This window comes from Jaculus jaculus, chromosome 3, assembly GCF_020740685.1.
Source record: "Jaculus jaculus isolate mJacJac1 chromosome 3, mJacJac1.mat.Y.cur, whole genome shotgun sequence".
NCBI lineage: Eukaryota > Metazoa > Chordata > Mammalia > Rodentia > Dipodidae > Jaculus > Jaculus jaculus.
The window spans coordinates 186669325-186684753 of record NC_059104.1 but is presented as its reverse complement, the minus strand read 5'-3'; the positions used below and the strand labels follow the sequence as shown (position 1 = coordinate 186684753).

The following is a 15429-nucleotide window of genomic DNA, read 5'->3' as shown; positions in this document are numbered from 1 at the left end:
GAAGTGTTGTGTATCTCTTTTGACCTTCAGTTTTTATTTTTGTGAAAGGGGAACACTCAGAATCACAGTTGTCATGGCAGCTAAGTGAGAGAATGTGTATGGATATTTGGAGGTGCCTGGTGTATGGTTATTATTGGGTGTTGTCAATTGTTATCAAATTCAGGAACAAAAACAGAAGGAAAAGAAACTCTGTGAGCATTCATCTTATTTGTGCAAAAAGTCCCCTTACTTATTAGCAAAGCAAGTGGTTCATTTTTATTTCATTAAAAACCTGGTTTATGTGTCATATTTGTGCTTTAAAATTATTCTCACATACATTTCAGAATTGAAATTGTTCACTAAAAGTTATAATCTCATATTAAAGCTTTAAGATACCTATCTCAAAAAGATATTTTCAGTCAAGAATACACAGAGTATAAGGAAATAGTACATGCAGTTTTTAAAATCAAACTGGGTATAAATATTCTTACAACCATCCATTTGAACTTGAGAGTAGATGCCTTTTTAGACATTTTATCTTTTTCAGGTATTTATTGATTTTATAACTTGACATTTGCTGGAGAAATAAATTTAAATTCAAAATTTTATTTTTGATTCAGAAACCAATGGACTTATTTGTTTGTAGCATATAGTGATGTCCATGACAGGAGCCCATGTTAACACTGGACAGGGCACGTCTAATCTGACCTTCACATTTTTACAGACTGGTAAATAAAATAGAGTGGGAGGCATGACTTTCTCAAGGTGGTGACTTTTTCAAGGTCGTAAAGGTATCGTGAATGACTAGAGAAGAGGTGTCTTGTAGTGCATGAGTATAAATTAATTGTACTCAGACATGTAACATCTCTGTATAATGCCGTCCACAGAGTTCCCCTCCCGCAGTGGGCTGAGCTGTCTGCTCTATGAATGAATGACTACAGTCTATCTTGCCTTGAAACAGGGGAGAAGTTCATAAATTAGAAATAGAAGCCACTAGTAAGCTTAGACTTTTTTCTTCGGAAGGAAAAACATTCTCTTTCTCTGTGTGTGTGTGTGGGGGGGGGAGTGGGGGGAGTGGTCCTGGCTTCCATTCTGTTTGGGCCCAGCATGAGTGATTCTGTCCTTTCTCCGAAGTAGTCATTGCTTGATGATGGATGGCTTGGACAAATACCATGATATTCTTCAGGAGAAGTGTGCTTCACAAAGTGTCCCCTTTGTGCAGCCTTTGGCCTGTGAGAGCTCCAAGATGACTGCAGAGATATGAGCATGACTGCAGTAGCTTAGACTTTTTGTTTGCAAAAGAGAAAGGGTTTTCCCTTGAGATTTTTGACTAAAAGAACTCAATTCATTCTTCGTATGTAAATGAGAGAGTAATGTATATTTATCAAAAAACATCCAAATGCCTGATTTTAAGTATCTATTGCTATGCATTTTTACTTGTAAATAATAAAATTTGACTTATGTTAGATAAATGTTTTGTCATCCCTGATCATGAAGTCTCTTGTTACATGAATTTTTAGAAAGGAAGAAAGCTAGGAATGGTGGCGCACGCCTTTAATTCCAGCACTCAGGAGGCAGAGGTAGGAGAGTCACCATGAGTTGGAGGCCCTAAGACTACATAGTGAATTCCAGGTCAGCCTGGGCTAGAGTGAGACCCTACCTCAAAACACCAAAAATAAATAAATAAATAAAAATAAAATTACAACTTCATTTCTTTTTAGGCCCAGAAAGGAATGATTTTTATTGGTGCTGTTCTTTTTCCTTAACAGAAATCAGACAATAAAGATATTCTTAATTCTTTTATCAGAATAAATATTAGAAATTAGTTCCTAAGCCCAATTACCAAACACACAAACACTGTTATCTATGTAGCTATGTCTGTAGATTTGCCTATTATATATCTTTCCACACAGCATCAATGTATCTATTTATTATCTATTTGTCTATTTTTATCTATCATCTATCTATCTATCATCTATCTACTATCTAATTAAGATCTATCTGTGGAACAATTATATTTCTATGTACCTATCATCTATGTATTCATCATCATCTACCCTCTGTGATCTATCAATCATTTAGCTGGCTTTTTTCTTATACCTGTCTGTTTATCTGTCATCAATCTGCTGTTTTCTCCCTCTTTACGTACCCATTTACTGCACTGTCCACATCAATGAAACGTTCCTTAACCCTTTCAGTGAGAAATATTTTCAAATTTCTGACCGCACAGCCTGATGCGGAGTCTACCCCCTGCTGTGGTGAATGTGGTTTGCTGCGGGCACTCAGTGTTTTAGGGCCAGAGGTTACATTTCTCATCTCATTCACCTAGCAGCCTATCAAATATCTAGCTACCTTCCCATTGTAGGCCCTATAGGGTAGGTATCTTGGGTAATGGAACCTTTCATTTTATTTTTTTCTAACAAAAGACAATACTCTTCACCGCGAGAGAAATGTGAGAAGAGGAGTTGAAGGGGGAGGGGTCTCCAAGGACTCTCTCAAGCTGTGCTGACGGGAGGAGCTCTTTCTCCACTCTCCAACCCCCGCTCTGGCTCCCAGGGCTGCAGCAAGAGCCCAGTGTAGTGCAGAGGCAGCCTGCAGGGCTGGGCGACAGGGACTTTTCAGAAGAGCCAGGTGAGCAGCTGGCAAAGCAATTCTCCTGCTGCCTTATGCCACCATCGGGGCAGTCTAATTTCTCTGTCATGAGTGATGAAGTCATTTTTACAATTTAATGAAGTATCAAGGGACCCAGAGGGCTGCCGTGGGCCTGTGCCCTCCGTTTTTTCTAATGTGGGAAGGGCATCAGATATAACAAAGGGAGGCGCCCAGGCCCTGATTTGATTAGATTAAGTAGATTAAACAGCCTGAATCAGTCTATTTCCTCCGACCCTGCAGGAAAAGATTAATCCTGCACCTGGGGTGAGAACACTGGCGTCCTTCGAAGGTACAAGTCACTGTCCAGTTGGCAATGGGTTGATTAACTTAGGGAAAATAAAACTCATCTATAGCAGTGACAAGTCACCAATGTTCCTGTCACTCATTTCTTTAGGGCAAATCTTTGTGGGGTGGGTGTGATATGATCCCAGGAGGATGTTGGCAGTAGGTCATAAAAAATATGTATAACTGAGAAATTGACAGCTCTCTCTGAGAGACTCACCGCTTGTTCATCACCTGGCTGTTTGTGAGAGAGGTTTCTTGGGCTCTTCCAAACATTTCTCATTTTACACTGATTTCTCATTTTATACTGATTTCTGTCTTCTCCCACCACACAACTCAGTCCCCAACATGACTGACTGTATTACACTGATCGCGACATGAGCAAGAGAGGAGAAAAATAGAGGGAGAGGAAAAAAACAGAAATTAAACTGTAACTTGAAGGAAATTAAAGTATATTATTAGAGCCAAGGAAAAAAGAACTAAATGATTTTCAAATGATTAGCATTTTGAAAAAGAATTTTACTAAACAAATAACCCTCATTTTATGTCATGGAAATTATAATACTATTATTTGAAAAATTAAGAGCATTCAGAAGTGTCTAATCCTTTTTGTTAGGAAAAGAAAATCAATATTTACACATTAGTTGATACATTGCATTCCATTTTTCCACACTCACATTGTTCATGGTCTCTCTCTGACTTAAGATCACACCATGAGAGGACTTTTATAATAGCATTTTAGTTGTAAGTTATGAAAAGTACTTTAAAAACATGAAATATACACTCAGTTAATATCCACCTTACTACTTGGAATTAAAAAACTTACACTCATACACATACATGTATTTCTGTAGTTCAGTTATTTGTTTAGTGAAAGTTCTGTGTTACCTCATTTATTGTTAAAAATGGGTTAGTTTTATATCAATATATAATAGTAATGCAAGGATACTTAATATTGCTAAGAAGTAAATTTTAGAATTCATATAAAATAATAAGATTCAAATGGATGATATTTATTTGGAGAAATTTAATTAACTTCAGAAAATGCTTTTAATGCAAAGTATTTCTTTCCCTGCTCATTATTCACCATCATGTAGAAAAAAATTTCATCATATCTTCAGGGAATTTCTTTATTGAAACAGACCACAAAAGCAACAGCAAATAAATAAATAAATAAAAATCACCAAGACTTCAAATGCAAATCCAGATTTAAAGATTATTTTATCAACACATAATTGATTAAACAGCATTGGAGAATCTTAACTCTCTCTTCTATAACACAAATTCAATAAGGTATTCTCAGATTAACTACCTTGCTTTGTTTTGCTATTAAATGTAGCATTTAGTCTATGGGACAATTTTTATGATTACCTGAAAAAAAAATCCATAATGGAATTTTAAGAAAAAAAAAAAGAAAGTAAAGATTTATAAATAAACAACAGAAATGTATACTTTGCATCTCCTGATGGTAATGTTTCTCAACATAAACAATGGAGGAAGAAAAACACTAGAAGTATTCCTACAGAAAAAAAAAAAATTAGGGCTGGAAGAGATGGCTTAGTGGTTAAGGTGTTTGCCTGTGAAGCCCAAGGACCCAGGTTCAACTCTCCAGGTATCATGTAAGCCAGATGTACGTGGTGTGGTTCATTTGCAATGGCTAGAGGCGCTGGCACACCCATTCACACTCATTCTCTCTCTCCCTCTCTCTGTCTCTAATAAATAAATAAATAAAAAGAAGTGTTAAAAATATATAATATATATAATTTATAAATTGTGTGTGTGTGTGTTAAAATAAGACAGGCATGGTGGCGCACACCTTTAATCTCAGCACTTAGGAAGCAGAGGTAGGAGGATCGCCATGAGCTCAAGGCCGCCCTAAGACTACAGAGTTACATAGTGAATTCCAGGTCAACTTGGGATAGAGTGAGACTCTACCTCAAAAAATAAAAAACAAAACAATCAAAAAATACTAGGATTTAGGCTTTTAGAGAGAAGTGGGAAAAGATGAAAGACAGTTTATTTGCTGAAACCCAGACAAACCATGGGGGTTAACATGATATTTGTATATCCCAGCAGCTTTTCATCCTTTGTGGAGGAAGATTACAAATCAGGGAAAAATACCTTTCTGCATATTGGAGAACTGTGGAAGGGTAGGGAGAGAGAATGCATGGATTCCCACTATTGTCCTGATTGGTGCAGTTCTACACTTGATGAGGCACATGAGCTAGAATGACACCCTTCATGTTTTGGGAACATTGTCTTCTTCATGCTGACCTTATGAGGCACACACACTGAACTTTTGTTCATGAAAGAAAAGAGTATAGAATTATATGCTGTTTTCCCCAATATCACCAATGATAACAGCAGAACTGAGTTTGAATTCAGGATGCCTGATTTCAAATTTATATTCTTTATCAAATCCTTTGTTCCTTTTCTTATATAGCTTTTAAAATACTTATTTCATAGTTGTCCAATCACTATAGTAATTAATTCTGAATTAAATCCATAGGAAAGAGCTTGGCCAAGGAATAATTTTAAACTTTTATCTTTTTATTAGCAGGATTTGGATTGCTGGAGAAAATCATTTTTATGTTTAATTTTATTATTAACAACTTGTACACTTACAGAAAATAAACCATGATAATTCCCTCCCCTCTCCCATTTTCCCCTTTACAACTCCACTCTCCATCATATATCCCTGCCCTCTCTCCATTAGTCTCTCCTTTATTTTGATGTCATTGTCTTTTTCTCCTATTATGAAAGTCTTGTGTAGGTATTGCTAGATACTGTGCGGTCATGAGTATCAAAGCCAATATCTGTCAGGACAGTTGCATCGTAAGGAGTGGAACCCTTCCTTTGGCTCTTACATTCTTTCCACCACATCTTCTGCAATGGACTCTTAGCCTTGAAGGGTGTGATAGAGATGTTTCGGTGCTGGACACTCCTCTGTCACTTCTTCTCAGCACTATTATGCTTCCTAGAGCCACAGTCATGCAGAGAAGGCAGCTGAGCTTCCTAGAGCCACAGTCATGCAGAGAAGGTAGCTGAGCTTCCTACAGCCACAGTCATGCAGAGAAGGTAACTGAGCTTCCTAGAGCCACAGTCCTGCAGAGAAGGTAATAGAACTTCCAAGAGCCACAGTCATGCAGAGAAGGCAGCTGAGCTTCCTAGAGCCAAAGTCATGCAGAAAAGGTAGCAGAGCTTCCAAGAGCCACAGTCATGCAGAGAAGGAAATTGAACGTCCTCAAGCCACAGTCATGCAGAGAAGGTAACTGAGCTTCCTAGAGCCACAGTCATACATCGAGGGTAACTGAACTTTCTAGAGCTACAGTCATGCAGAGAATGTAGCTGAGCTTCCTAGAGTTACAGTCATACAGAGAAGGTAACCGGGCCTTCTAGATCTGGTCAGACACTAGGGCCACTGTTTGTTTGGTGAAACAGGCAAGAAGAAAATACAAGCTTATGTGGATCACAGGGGTTTTGAGGTAGGTTATCACCTACACCTGCCTCAGTGAGGCAAGTTATCATTACCCTTTGTTTAAGATCTTTACACAAAACTAATTGGATGGTCATGCCCTACGGAAAAGCTCCATACATCAAGCGTATAGTAGCACTTTGGGGACTGAAGCAGTGCATACCTGGTCTCCATTCTGTATGTCACACATACTGCAAGGAGCTCATATGACCTTTTGGATTAAGTCATCAAACATGGTTCTACAGAGTTGTACTGCCACACATCTAGAACACCTGCTTTCGGAGACCAGATGACAATCAGAGTCATTTGTGTATGGGGGAATTATTGGAGAGTAACTCTTGGGGTGACTGTGGCACACTGACAAGTAGCAAGAGCTGTCCACTTTCTAATACTGATATTTCTTCTCCAGTAGATGTTTTTGATGGACTATTATGCAGAGACGGAGACTAATGCATTTTAATCAATCCAATGTCATTTAACTGTGGCAGATAGAATTCCCACAGCATTTTTTTCATGTACTTTAAGTTGCTAGAATTTCACTATGACAGAAATGCTTTGCATTTACAGTCATAGAAAATAGCATTATCTAATCAGGCCAATATTGTTCTGGAAGGAAAGGAAGAGGAAGAATAATTCTCTAAGGAAGCTAGCAAAGATTAAGATTAATTTATAAATTAATAATAGTATGCATTAGCCATTTACCATGAAGCCGACAGTGTTCCCTTTCATAATCTGTATGTTTTCATCTTCATGGCATTGTTTTTTTTTAAGTTATTTTTATTTTTTTAAGTTTTATTAACATTTTCCATGATTATAAAAAAAATCCCAAGGTAATTCCTCCCTCCCCCCCAACACTTTCCCCTTTGAAATTCCATTCTCCATCCTATTAGCTCCCCATCTCAATCCTTGTACTTACATATATACAATATCAACCTATTAAGTGCCCTTCTCCCTTCCTTTCTCTTCCCTTTATATCTCCTTTTTAACTTACTGGCCTCTGCTACTAAGTATTTTCCTTCTCACACAGAAGCCCAGTCATCTGTAACTAGGATCCACATATGAGAGAGAACATGTGGAGCTTGGCTTTCTGGGCCTGGGTTACCTCATTTAGTATAATCCTTTCCAGGTCCATCCATTTTTCTGCAAATTTCATAACTTCATTTTTCTTTACCGCTGAGTAGAACTCCATTGTATAAATGTGCCACATCTTCATTATCCACTCATCAGTTGAGGGACATCTAGGCTGGTTCCATTTCCCAGCTATTATGAATTGAGCAGCAATAAACATGGTTGAGCACTTACTTCTAAGGAAATGAGATGATTCCTTCAGATATATGCCTAGGAGTGCTATAGCTGGGTCATATGGTAGATCAATCTTTAGCTGTTTTAGGAACCTCTACACTGATTTCCACAATGGCTGGACCAGATTGCATTCCCACCAGCAGTGTAGAAGGGTTCTTCTTTTTCCACATCCCTGACAACATTTATGATCATTTGTTTTTATGATGGTGGCCAATCTGACAGGAGTGAGATGGAATCTCAATGTAGTTTTAATCTGCATTTCCCTGATGACTAGTGACGTAGAACATTTTTTAGATGCTTATATGCCATTCGTATTTCTTCCTTTGAGAATGCTCTATTTAGCTCCATAGCCCATTTTTTGATTGGCTTGTTTGATTCCTTATTATTTAACTTTTTGAGTTCTTTGTATATCCTAGATATTAATCCTCTATCAGATATATAGCTGGTGAAGATTTTTTCCCATTCTGTAGGTTGCCTCTTTGTTTTATTCACTGTGTCCTTTGCATTGCAAAATCTTTGTAATTTCATGAGGTCCCAGTGATTAATCTGTGGTTTTATTACCTGAGCAATTGGGGTTGTATTCAGAAAGTCTTTGCCAAGACATGGCATTGTTTTTAAGTGTGGAAATGTAATGTTTCCAATCAGGTGGAAAGAGTAGGATTTAGAGAATGAAAGTGATGCCAACCTTCCCAAGGTTACATTTAGTAAAAAACTGGAGTTGATATTTGAATGGTCTCACTGTAACTACTGAACTTATCTTATTAATACAATGTTAGTATATAAGTGTTGTCAAGAAAATATCACAGCTGTTCAGTTAATTTAGTCAGTGGAATAGTCTCTATCAGGCCAGAGAACTTTAGTTCTTAATCTTTCAATTTGTATTTTAAAATGACTTCCATTTCAGCATGTGGTGTGTTTTCTCTTGCTTATCTCCTCTTTTTTCTACAATATCAAACTGTAGTTATTCTAGGTTTGCTGCACCCACAGGCTGGCCTTCCTGCCTCTCCTCTCCCTCTCTGTAACCTCCCTCCCTCCCTTTCCTACCTTCCCCTTTATTCCCTTCTTTCTCTTCCTCCTCTCCCTCTACCCCTCCTTCCTTCCTTCCTTCCTTCCTTCCTTCCTTCCTTCCTTCCTTCCTTCCTTCCTTCCTTCCTTCCTTCCTTCCTTCCTTCCTTCCTTTCTTCCATCCTTCCTTCCTGATGTGTAGCAAACCCTAGCCTTTGCTATATCAATGACTATCAAGGCAGAATCAGCAGAATCACCATACATAAATATAGAAGTCTGGGCTGGAGAGATGGCTTAGCAGTTAAGCGCTTGCCTGTGAAGCCTAAGGACCCCAGTTCGAGGCTCGGTTCCCCAGGTCCCACGTTAGCCAGATGCACAAGGGGGCGCACGCGTCTGGAGTTCGTTTGCAGAGGCTGGAAGCCCTGGCGCCCCATTCTCTCTCTTCCTCTATCTGTCTTTCTCTCTATGTCTGTCGCTCTCAAATAAATAAATAAATAATTTAAAAAATATATATAGAGAAGTCTATTCTCAGGCACATGCAGTGCATTGAACGTGAAACTTTGACCCTTGAAGTTGACTTTAAAGCCCTTAGTTTATTACTGTGCATGTGAAAATTCAGCCACTGCCGTGCTTTCCTATTTCGTGATTTTGAATTTCATCCTCGTGCTACCTCTGGTATTACTTCTTCCCTTTGTTTCCTTATTGAAATTCAGATTTTTGCTATGAAAGGCAAAAAGCAAACCCCTTCCTAAATGAGCTCCCTTAGCTACTTGCTGAAAGCAGGGAGTGTCTCAGACAAGCACAGGGACAGGCAGGGACGGAGGCCCTGTGGCTGAGGACTTAGAACTGTGCAGGGACCAGCAGGGACGGAGCCCCTGTGGCTGAGGACTTAGAACTGTGCAGGGACCAGCAGGGACGGAGGCCCCTGTGGCTGAGGACTTAGAACTGTGCAGGGACAGGCAGGGACGGAGCCCCTGTGGCTGAGGACTTAGAACTGTGCAGGGACCAGCCGGGACGGAGGCCCCTGTGGCTGAGGACTTAGAACTGTGCAGGGACCAGCAGGGACGGAGCCCCTGTGGCTGAGGACTTAGAACTGTGCAGGGACAAGTTCTCGCAGAGGAGTGAAGTGAGTCTCACTTCCCACTGCTGCCACAAAAGACTTCTCAGCAAGTTTCACAAATTTATTATTAATTGATTTTACTTTGTTGAGGATAATAGATGAACATACAGTAATTTGGTTGAGCTCCTGCCCCATTGTCTTCTTCGGTCCCTTCTTCCCTACTCCCATTCATTTGAAGACCTTCATCTTCCTGGGAGTTCTCTCCCATTTTATGTCTTATTCCATTTGCCCTCCTCCATTCTCCATGTCAAAATTGATTGGCTCAGAGCAGTGCAACGTGCGCGCGCGTGTGTGTGTGTTTGTGTGTGTGTGTGTGTATGTGTGTGTGTAGTATATGCTGATGTGTGTGTGTGTACGTGTGTGTGTGTGGTATTGCTGATGTGTGTGTGTACGTGTGTGTGTGTAGTATGTGCTGATATGTGTGTGTGTGTGTGTAGTATGTGCTGATGTGTGTGTATGTGTGTGTGTATGTGTGTGTGTACATGTGTGTGTAGTATATGTTGATGTGTGTGTGTACATGTGTGTGTGTGTAGTATGTGCTGATATGTGTGTGTGTACATGTGTGTGTACGTGTGTGTGTGTATTTTATGCTGATATGTGTGTGTGTGTGTAGTATGTGCTGATGCAGCCTCCGTGTGCCCGCCACCCCATGCTCACCTGCACTGTCCTGCTCCTTTACTCACCCGCCTGGTTTTCCTTGCCAAAGGGTCTGTTACTGATTCTGGACCCTGCTGTTTGAGCCCCATCGAATCTATGGTTTCTGCTCCCCCAAAGGATTGGGATTAAGATCTATAGGCCATGCACTGCTGTTTATGTAAGACCTGGAGATTCAAACCCAGGGCGTCTCAGGCTTCCATACTTATGCAGGCAGCACACTTAATCACTGGGCCATCTCTCCAGCTCAGGTTTTGTTATTTTTATATGATGTTTCAGGTGCTCTCAGTACTAGAATTAGGATGATTATTGCTGGTATTGCAATATAATACACAGTTTACTGAGTAGACATCCAGGTTGAGTAAATGCAGGTCACAGTTCTTGGCTCACTGTTGCTATGACCTGGAATGCTATGGAAATGCACTCAGTGCTGGATGCACCTTGTGCTAAGGAGAAATGGCAGCTTTCTACTGCTGTTCTTGGGTTACAAGGAGAATCTAGAGATGACTTGCTCACTTTATACAGCAACCATTAATCAGATCATAGTTATGGATATAATTATGTGAACAAGACATCAGACTTCCTTATGGCCTCAAAGTGTTCTAAGGAATTACATTAACATATGAGTTCAGTCTTCAAACAAGTTCTAACATTCCTTCACTTTAGACCTGTTAGGCACTATTCTATTTTCTTTTGGGGGCAGCAACTCATAGATCTGTTTACTTTTCACATTTTGGAGACAATGAGTGAAGCACAGGAGAATAAATAAGTTGCCCAAGGTCACTGGGGTGATGAGTGGTAGAGAGAGCTTTAATCACAGACAATCAAGGCATGGTTCTGGCCATGACACACTGATGCTGTTGTTAGAGCCGCACACAACCCCTTTTGCTCATCAGAAATTATTGTCACTTTGCACTCATGTAACATCATGGCTGGCACTGTGACTTTTCATCCATGTATATGCTGGGCAGTGATCTACCCACCTGCCTGCAACCTTCTCTCTTCTGCTCTATAGATCTCCCCATCCACTCCATGTATCTCCTAATTCTCCCAATCCCCTCCCATAATAATCTCTCCTCTTTCAAATGTTTACCCCCCTTGTTTTGACATATTTGAGGAAACTGTAACACTTGCATCTCTGTGTATTGTTTATTTCCTATGAAGGATTTCCTTTTTCAATCTATTTTCCTGCCAATAAAATCTTTTCATTTTTCTTTATGACTAGGTAATATTCAGTGTTGTATACACCATATTTTCATTTTTCATACATGTGTATGTGAGCACCTGGGCTGGTTCCAATTTGTGACCACTGTGAATAGTGTTGCAGTAAGTGTGGGTCTATACCCAGGGGTGTTATAAAGTGCTGCTCTTCTGATAGGTGAGGAAGGCAGACACTCACAGTTACTGAGTGCCAAAGGTTGGGTCATCCAACACTTTGCTGAATTTCTGCCTGCCTGGTCCCCCTTCTTTACCACATATGGCTCTGTTTGTTCTCTCTCCTGGAATGAGGATCTGATCACTTTTCAGTTCCTAGATTTACAGGTCTTTCTCCCACTACTTCCAGTAAGGGTCATACTCATTTCATTTCAGGGTCATAGTCAAGTCTTCACCCTCTCTGATCACCCCAAACTCCACCACTGCTGACTTGGTTTGGCCTGGGGGATGTGCGTCACTTCCTTCCCTATGCATGTTTCTTCAAACACTCTTCGTCCATTCTATTCTCATTTCTCCTACTCTCCTGTACTACGCTTGCAGTATTTTCAACACTGCCCTGCTTCCTGTTACTCCTGGGTGTCTCCTGATGACATTTCAGACAAGGATTGTCTACCTGTTGTTAAGAGGATTTTGCCTAGAGTCATAGCCAGTTAGTTGGTGTAAATATACTCTGTGCTCTTTGCACATTGAAAATCATTGTCAAATTATTTGTTTCTCAGATGGTATCTGTTGAGTGAGGCACAACTTAATGTACCTTTGCCAGTTCTGAACCCTGTGGATCTGTTCCTTCCTTTGGACTTTCTTCTCTTTCATAAGCATCCTTCCAGGCCCTCTGGAATGTTTCCCTATGAAAGATTTTATTCCTGAACAGCTGCAATGGAGTGGGTAGTCCCGCTTGTTTCTCTGTGATAGCCTTTGGCATATGTTGTCTTTGGCTCCTGCTTCCCTCTCTCTCCTTGTTCACTTATCTTTCTCTGAGTATTAGCCATATCCTGTACACAAAGTATCCTAGATTTTCATGTCACAGGACTCTGGATTATAATACTGGCTCTGCTACTTTATATTTTATTGGCCAGTCTTTCTGGCCCAATTTACTTATTTGTAAAATGAGATGAGAAGGAAGTTTCTGTTAAGATTAGATAATTTAGGGCTGGAGAGATGGCTTAGCGGTTAAGTGCTTGCCTGTGAAGCCTAAGGACCCCGGTTCGAGGCTCGGTTCCCCAGGTCCCACGTTAGCCAGATGCACAAGGGGGCGCACACGTCTGGAGTTCGTTTGCAGAGGCTGGAAGCCCTGGCGCGCCCATTCTCTCTCTCTCCCTCTATCTGTCTTTCTCTCTGTGTCTGTCGCTCTCAAATAAAATAAATTAAAAAAAAATTAAAGAAAAGGATTAGATAATTTACTATATTAAACATAGTAAGTGCTCTGTACATTTTAGCTCTTTACTACTAGCACAATGCATGACCCCCAGATACAGCCCCACAAAGCTTTGAAGTCAGAATGTGCAAATGAGTATGGGATAGAAAAGTTGCTTCAGTTAGGATGGTGTGAGAAGATAAAGTGTAAAGAGTTCCCACATGGGGTAAGAATTTTCAAACCCCAAATTTTAATTATTTATATATTACTGTGGATAGCAGCTTTATAAAATAAATTCTCATCTCATACTCCATGCAAAGTTTGATGAATTTTATTCTTAAAATTATAAAAAGTTATAATAAAGTCAGAATATGTTCCAAAGCAATAGCAATAGGTAAAGAATTATAAATGCAGGTATTTAGATATTCTTGCTAGGTTATATAATTAGAAGCACTGTAGGCTAGGGATGTTTTCAATGGGGAGGTCTTGCTTAGACTGTACAAAGCCCCAGATTCCATTCACAATGCCACACCTATTCCTTCTATCACAGTGAAACACACACACACACACACACACACACACACACACACACACTTCAGGAGGAAGCATGGAATCCAAAACCAGTGATCTCTTGATCAACTACTATGTGACTCTGGAAATGGTAAAATGATTTCAAATAGGTCTATTACTGTGGCTACTTAGAAGATTCAGTTAGAAACTTGAAACACATCATTGGCTCGAATGTTCATGTGAGGAGTGATGTCTTCTCTTGAGGAAGGAAGGTAGAGGAGCATGTGCATAGATTTCACTTGGTAGGAAAGGGCTCTTCTACATTAGTGCTTCATGAATTGAAGGACCAATGGCGTAACCCGGTGACACTTATCCTCTTCAGAGAGGACAGTTCTCATAACATCTCTGTAAGAGACTCACTCTAAAGTTCTCTAGCTGAGGAGATAGTTTTATTTCTCAGTATGAATGCTATGGAAGCTTTTACTTAAAATGTTGGAATGGAATAAAAATATTACTTGCACATGGACAAAATTTCTAGCACCATTTTTCCTGCAATTCTTTCTTGAAAAGTTGTATGTATGTGATGTTCAGTGTACCTCACACAGAATCTGCCATTATACCTCTAACCTATCTACCTTTAATCCCTGATAAAAGGAAAGAAAGCAAAGAGAGAAACTTGAGGCAGAAGTATATATGACTGGTCAAGAGTAAAAATTTGCTGTGCGGCCTAACTATGAGACTACTTGGGGCATTTAAAATATGATGGCTTTTATAAAATTTCTATGTTTATGTAGCTTTCATGGATGTTGAAAAAGTGTACAAAAGCCCAAATCTATGTAAGCATCCTTATGACTTCAATAACTCTCTGGCGGCAGCAAACCAGGCACTGTCCCAAAACAACTGATATGAAAAATGAGCCCTGGTCCTTAGGAATTATTGTAGACTGAGGTCTGGACTCAAAGCATGTGCAGTGGCTCATTAAATGTGTACCTATGATGAAAGCAAGTGTTATTAAGCTAACCAGTCTTTCCTTCGTTCCTCACTTCTCGCCTCCCTACTTCCTTCTCTTTCAGTTGTTCCTTCTGCCTTTCCTTCCATCCTTCCTTTCTCTTTCTTTTATGTTATTTTTTTTTCTTTGAGATATGTTCTTGAATACCCCAGGGTCACTTCTAACTAGCTATTAGCCAGGATGTCCTTGAACTCCTCATCGTCTTGCCTAAGCCTCCCAAGTGCCGTGGCTGTAGGCGCACACCATCGAGCCTGGCTCATCATTCAATTATTTTTGTCACATAACTTTGAATGCACTTTTAACTAACCAGACACTTCCAAGATTTTATTCTTTGTGAGAAATGTTCACTTAATAATTGGTTCAATTGTTGATTATCTTGCTTGCTTCCCTTGACCTGACAAGTTTAGGGTGATAGATACAAACTGCTGAATAATTTAAACTATCTTCTCATTTTTTTCTCTTTCAGGGTTTTTGGAGCTGCCATACTTCTCACCTCTACCCTAAATATGCTCATCCCATCGGCAGCCAGAGTGCACTACGGATGTGTTATCTTTGTTAGGATACTGCAAGGACTTGTGGAGGTGTGGGCCCAGCCCCATTTTAACTTCATCATTTTAGCTTGTGTGTGACTGCAAATCGTAAACTCATCTTTGCCTTAATTTGTAGATACATACTAAGTTATAGCGCATAATGATAAAATGAAATGAAACTGTCGGAGTTTTAGGTGAACAGGTATTTGGATTTCAAGTTCAGATCTCCACACATGCTTGCCAAGTGCCCTGTTGCTCCTGACCGGCCCTCCCATTCACTTAAGTGTTGTACTAAGTCCTCGTGGCTAATCACCCAGAAGTCGTTTGTTGAAGACGTCTCTA

General features: G+C 39.9%; 1 protein-coding gene across 1 annotated transcript in view; it reads left to right on the top strand.

Moving 5' to 3' along the window:
• The window catches only part of Slc17a6 (solute carrier family 17 member 6), a 42008-nt gene that overhangs the window by 8645 nt on the left and 17934 nt on the right, over nucleotides 1-15429 (top strand). The window contains exon 4 of the mRNA XM_004650817.3: nucleotides 15024-15138. Coding sequence (XP_004650874.1) covers nucleotides 15024-15138 — 115 coding nt within the window. The remainder of the gene's footprint in view (nucleotides 1-15023; nucleotides 15139-15429) is intronic.